The following is a 5,011-nucleotide window of genomic DNA, read 5'->3' as shown; positions in this document are numbered from 1 at the left end:
ACTCAAACTACATTTTTGCACCTTACGTGTAGATCTTGGAGTTGATGTTACTGTGTATGGCGGGAGCTGGCATTGAAGATGTACCTATGTTTCGGTTATAGCTGCCTCTTGTTCTTGGTAGCTTTAGATTTATAAAGTTGATTATGTATATTTCGAGCAGATGATGTATTTATTTCATACTAGCTTTGTAAACTCTAAATCTTAGAAGCTCATGATTTGTATTACCAATCCTTACGATTTTCGTATAAAAGTTCAGTTATTTTATCATTATTTTCTCAGTAAATCTCATTTGAATTGGATTGTTATTAATTGGCTTACCTAGCGGGTTGGTTTAGGTGCCATCACGACTAGTTGGATATTGGGTTGTGACAGGACATAATAGTGATCGAAATCAGGAGAAATTCAAAACTGATTTCGAGGCAGATCAAAGGTCTTCTAGGAGTCACTTTCATCTTTATGAAAGGCTTGAGGGCGTGGAAATAAAGGATTTTAGTCATCGGGCAGATTTGTTGCCCATAGAAGAGTGGATTGTGGTCGGAATAATAAAGCTTTACAGGAGAAGGAACCATCGAGGTCCCGAGATTCAGCATACCCCCGGTTGTCTGACTATAACTCTAGCATCAGCTTAATAGAATTGGTGTCGACTATGAGGAACATTAAGGAGGCTAAATTTCCGAACCCATTTGATCGGATCTTAGCCAAAGGAATCCTATTCTATGGTGTGAATTCCATGAGACATATGGTCACAGGACTGGGGACTGCCGACACCTTCTTGAAGAGGTGGCATCATTGTAGAAGAATGACAACCTCAGAGAATTTTTAAGTTATCGTGCCCAAAGTAATTGTGGGAAAAACTGAGACGCTAGGGAGCCAGCCAAACCCGCTGCAGGGTCACTTCGCATGAAACATGATCTTTGGTGGTGAGGAAGTAAATGGGATGATATTTTCAGCAGCAAAAAAGATTAAGATATCGATAACTCATGGCAAGAGGATTCGGGAAACTTTAGAAGATGGTGAAATCACCTTCACGGATGAGGATGTTAATGGCCTCCTCCTACTACACAATGATGCTCTAGTAATATCACTTAATATTTTAGATTTTAAAATTAAACGTGTGTTGGCTGATTTAGAAATTTCAACCAACATTATTCATTGGAGAGTTTTGGAGCAAGCAAAGTTAACAGGAAACATACTTCCAGCAATAAAGCTTCTGGCGGGGTTCAACCTAATAAGTGTAACGCCCCGGGAAGAGATTCTACTGCCCATGCATTCTGAAGGCATAACGAAGACCACTTTGTTCGATGTGGTAAATGGCAACATGGGGTACAACTTGATCCTTGGAAGGCCTTAGATACATGAAAATGAATGTTGTGCCATCAACTACTGAAGTTTCCCACACCATAAGGGGTCAAGAAGATTAGAGGAGATCAACCAGCTGCAAAACAAATGAATGCAGTCACCTTGTCTAGTAGCAAGGGGTAACAATCAAGCCAATAGCAATTACAGGAGTCGGTGCCCCATCCCATCCCGACTGAAGATAATGGTAAAGAGGAGTCATCAGATTTCTATCAGGTACTGAGGTCTTTTTGGGTACTAGAGGAAACAAACGCAACCAAGTCAACCGCACAGGAACTCGAACAAGTTGCCATATCCAAATAGTTTTTAGAGAGGAAATTCCACTTAGGAACGGGGTTGAGCCCTAAACTAAGATTGAAAATTATTAATTTTCTTGAAACTAACGTAGATTATTCTGCGTGGTCACATTCTAATATTGACAGGAATTCCACTAGAAGTGGTTGTCCACAAGCTGAGTTTGGATCCCAACTTCTCTCCGGTAAGGCATAAGAAATGACCGATAGTAAAGGTTAGAAATAGGTTTGTCAAATAAGAGGTAACCCAGTAACTGAATATAAGTTCAATCCTAGAGGTAAATTATCCCGATTGGTTAGCTAATGTAGTCTTAGTACATAAAAAGAATAATACATTTTAGAATGTATATACATTTTAAAGATTTGAATAAGGCATGCCCTAAGGACTCTTTCCTGTTGCCAAACATTGATCAAATGATCGATGCTATGACCGGACATGAGTTAATGAGCTTTCTTGATGCATATTCCGTGTATAATCAAATTAATATGCAGCCAAACGATCAAGGAAAAACCTCATTTATCACAAATTTTGGCACATAGTGCTATATTATGATGCCTTTCAGGCTTAAGAATGTCGGAGCAACTTACTAGAGGATCGTCAATAAAATGTTTAAACAAAAAATTGGTTAAACAATGGAGGTATATATTGATGATATGTTGATTATGTATGTTAATGAAGGAGATCATTTTGCTCATCTACAAGAGACATTTGATATTCCGAGAAAGTACAACATGATGCTCAATCCTGAAAAAGGCGCTTTTGGAGTTAGTTTCGAAATGTTCCTGGGGTTTTTGGTATCTCAAAGAGGAATCGAAGTAAAACCCAAAACTAAAAAATCCATCGAGGATATACTGGACCAATTAATATGTTTGAAGGAATTGCAAACGTTAACTGGCAGGTTGGTAGCCCTAAGCAGGTTTATCTCAAGGTCCTCGGAGAAATGCCATCATTCTTTTCGCTTTTAAAAAAAAGAATGATTTCGTGTGGACTCCAGAATGTCAACAAGTGTGGAATGATTTAAAAAGGTACTTGTCTAGTCCTCCACTATTGTCAAAACTAATGGAAGGTGATAAATTATTAATCTATCTAGCAGTTTCAGAAGTAGCGGTAAGTGTTGTTCTGGTCCGGGAGGAGGAAGGTACATAATTTCCTTTTTATTAAATTAGTAAAGGTTTATCGGGAGATGAGACACATTATCTTCACCTTGAAAAGTTGGCCCTAACTCTCGTAGTCACCTCTCGAAAGCTTATGCCTTTTTTTCATGTCATCCCATAGCCGTTATGACAACTTTTCCCTTGATGAATGTCCCTCATAAGCCTGAATTATCGGATCGATTGGCTAAATGGGCCGTTGAAGTTAGTGAATTTGACATTGTATACAAACCCAGGACTACAATCAAGTAACAAGTTTTGGCTGACTTCATGGCTAACTTTAGTTTGGGACATATGCCTTTAGGTGTTAAAGAAGCAATGCTGTATCAGGGACTGTATCAGGTGTTTGGACCTTGTTTAAGGGTGAAATTTTCAACATAAAAGGGTCCGGTCTCGGGATAATATTAATCACTCCTTTGAGAGAAACCCTATGACAGGCCATTAGAACTGTACCATTAATTAACAATGAAGCCGAGTACGAGGATTTGGTTGCAGGACTTGAATTAGCTCGGGGACTAGGCTCCGAGGTAATTTAAATAAAGTGTGACTCCTAGTTAGTAGTAAACCAGGTTTATGGAACTTTAGACACCATAGAGGAATGCATGCAACAGTTGTTAATAAGGTTCAAGTATTACTTTCCTGGTTGAGAGAATGGTCGATCATCCATATTCCAAGAGAAGAAAATGTGGAGGCAGACGCTTTGGCCAATTTGGGGTCATCCACAGAAATGAAAGGAGTTGATTCTGGTGCGGTTGTTCAAATGTTGTATTCGGTATTGGACGTGGACCGATATTGTGAAGTTAACTCATCCAACCTTATTTGGGATTGGAGAAATGAGTTTATGGATTATTTAAGGCATGGAAAATTGCCTGAAGATCCAAAAGTATCCCAGGCACTACGGACTAAAGCTGCTCGTTATTGTCTTATTGACGTACAATTTTAATTGAGGTCTTTTCAAGGACCATTGACTCGGTGTTTAGGGACATCGGAGGCAGACCACATGATGAGAGAAGTTCAGAAAGGAGTGTGAGGGAACCACTCTGGTGCAGACTCGTTGGTTCTCAAATTGATAAGGGATGGCTACTATTGGCCCGGATGGAGCAAGACACTAAGGTATTTGTAAAAATATGTGATAAATGTCAGCGCCATGCACAATTAGTACATCAACCAACAGAACTTTTGCATTCTGTGTTATCACCATGGACATTCATAAAATGGGGAATTGACATAGTTGGTGCCTTACCACCAGGACACGGGCAGGTAAGGTTTCTTTTGGTTTTAATTGACTATTTCACCAATTGGGTTGAAGCAGGTGCTTAAAAAAAGATCGGAGAACGAGAAGTGATATGATTTCATATGGGATCACATCATCTGTCGGTTTGGAATACCAAAAGAAATCTCTTGTGACAACGGGCCGCAATTTATAGGTTCCAAAGTCATAATTTTTTTGGAAGGATTGAAGATCAAACGGATTACATCTTCTCCAACCACCCAAGTTAACCAACAAGGTAATAATTCCAAATCTCAAAAAGAAGTTAGAAGATGCTAAAGGTAATTGGACAGATGGGGTACCAGGTATGTTATGGGAATATCAAACAACGGCGAAATCGAGCACAGGTGAAACATTATTTTCACTTATGTACGGTGCGGAAGCTTTGATCCTGGTGGAGCTTTGTGAACTGACCATAAGGTATTACTGAGAAAACAAGGAGGCGAATAATGAATCAATGCTGATTAAGTTGGATCTGCTTGAAGAACATCGAAATTTGGCGTAGGTGAGAATGGTGGATCAAAAGAAAAAGAATGGAAATATATTATAATTGTAGAGAAAATCTTCAATATTTTAAAGTGAGAGATTTGGTTTTGAGAAAAGTAACTCAAAGTACTCTAGAGGTTAACGCTAGAAAGCTGGGACCAACGTGGGAAGGACCTTATCGAATTTCAGCTATAACCAAAAAAGGTTCATATCAATTGGAGAATCAAGATGGAGTTAAATTGCCATGAAATTGGAACATGAGACAGCAATGTAAAGTATATGTTGCACTCTTTTTTCTTTCGTCCAGTTTTTATCCCAATTAGGTTTTTCTGGCAAGGTTTTTAATGAGACAGCAATGTAAAGTATACTATGAAGAAAGGGTCACCGGCGATAAAATCTCTAGTGTTCGAATTCTCACTCTTAGCATCCAAACACTGGGGGGCCTATTGGCATA

General features: G+C 39.0%; 1 protein-coding gene across 1 annotated transcript; it reads left to right on the top strand.

Moving 5' to 3' along the window:
* Nucleotides 1-907: 907 nt before the first annotated feature.
* On the top strand, nt 908-1,351 carry LOC107792000 (uncharacterized). The gene has a single exon (XM_016614172.1). The coding sequence runs from the start codon at nt 908-910 to the stop codon at nt 1,349-1,351; it is 444 nt and encodes a 147-aa protein (XP_016469658.1).
* Nucleotides 1,352-5,011: the final 3,660 nt, after the last annotated feature.

The sequence above is a fragment of the Nicotiana tabacum genome, chromosome 12 (assembly GCF_000715075.1).
Source record: "Nicotiana tabacum cultivar K326 chromosome 12, ASM71507v2, whole genome shotgun sequence".
Classification (NCBI taxonomy): domain Eukaryota; kingdom Viridiplantae; phylum Streptophyta; class Magnoliopsida; order Solanales; family Solanaceae; genus Nicotiana; species Nicotiana tabacum.
Note: the sequence above shows the minus strand (reverse complement) of the source record. Positions and strands in the feature narration are given on the sequence as shown.

Excerpts from the sequence above, each read along its gene's own strand:
- LOC107792000 (XM_016614172.1), top strand. The coding sequence starts at position 908 with ATGATCTTTGGTGGTGAGGAAGTAAATGGGATGATATTTTCAGCAGCA.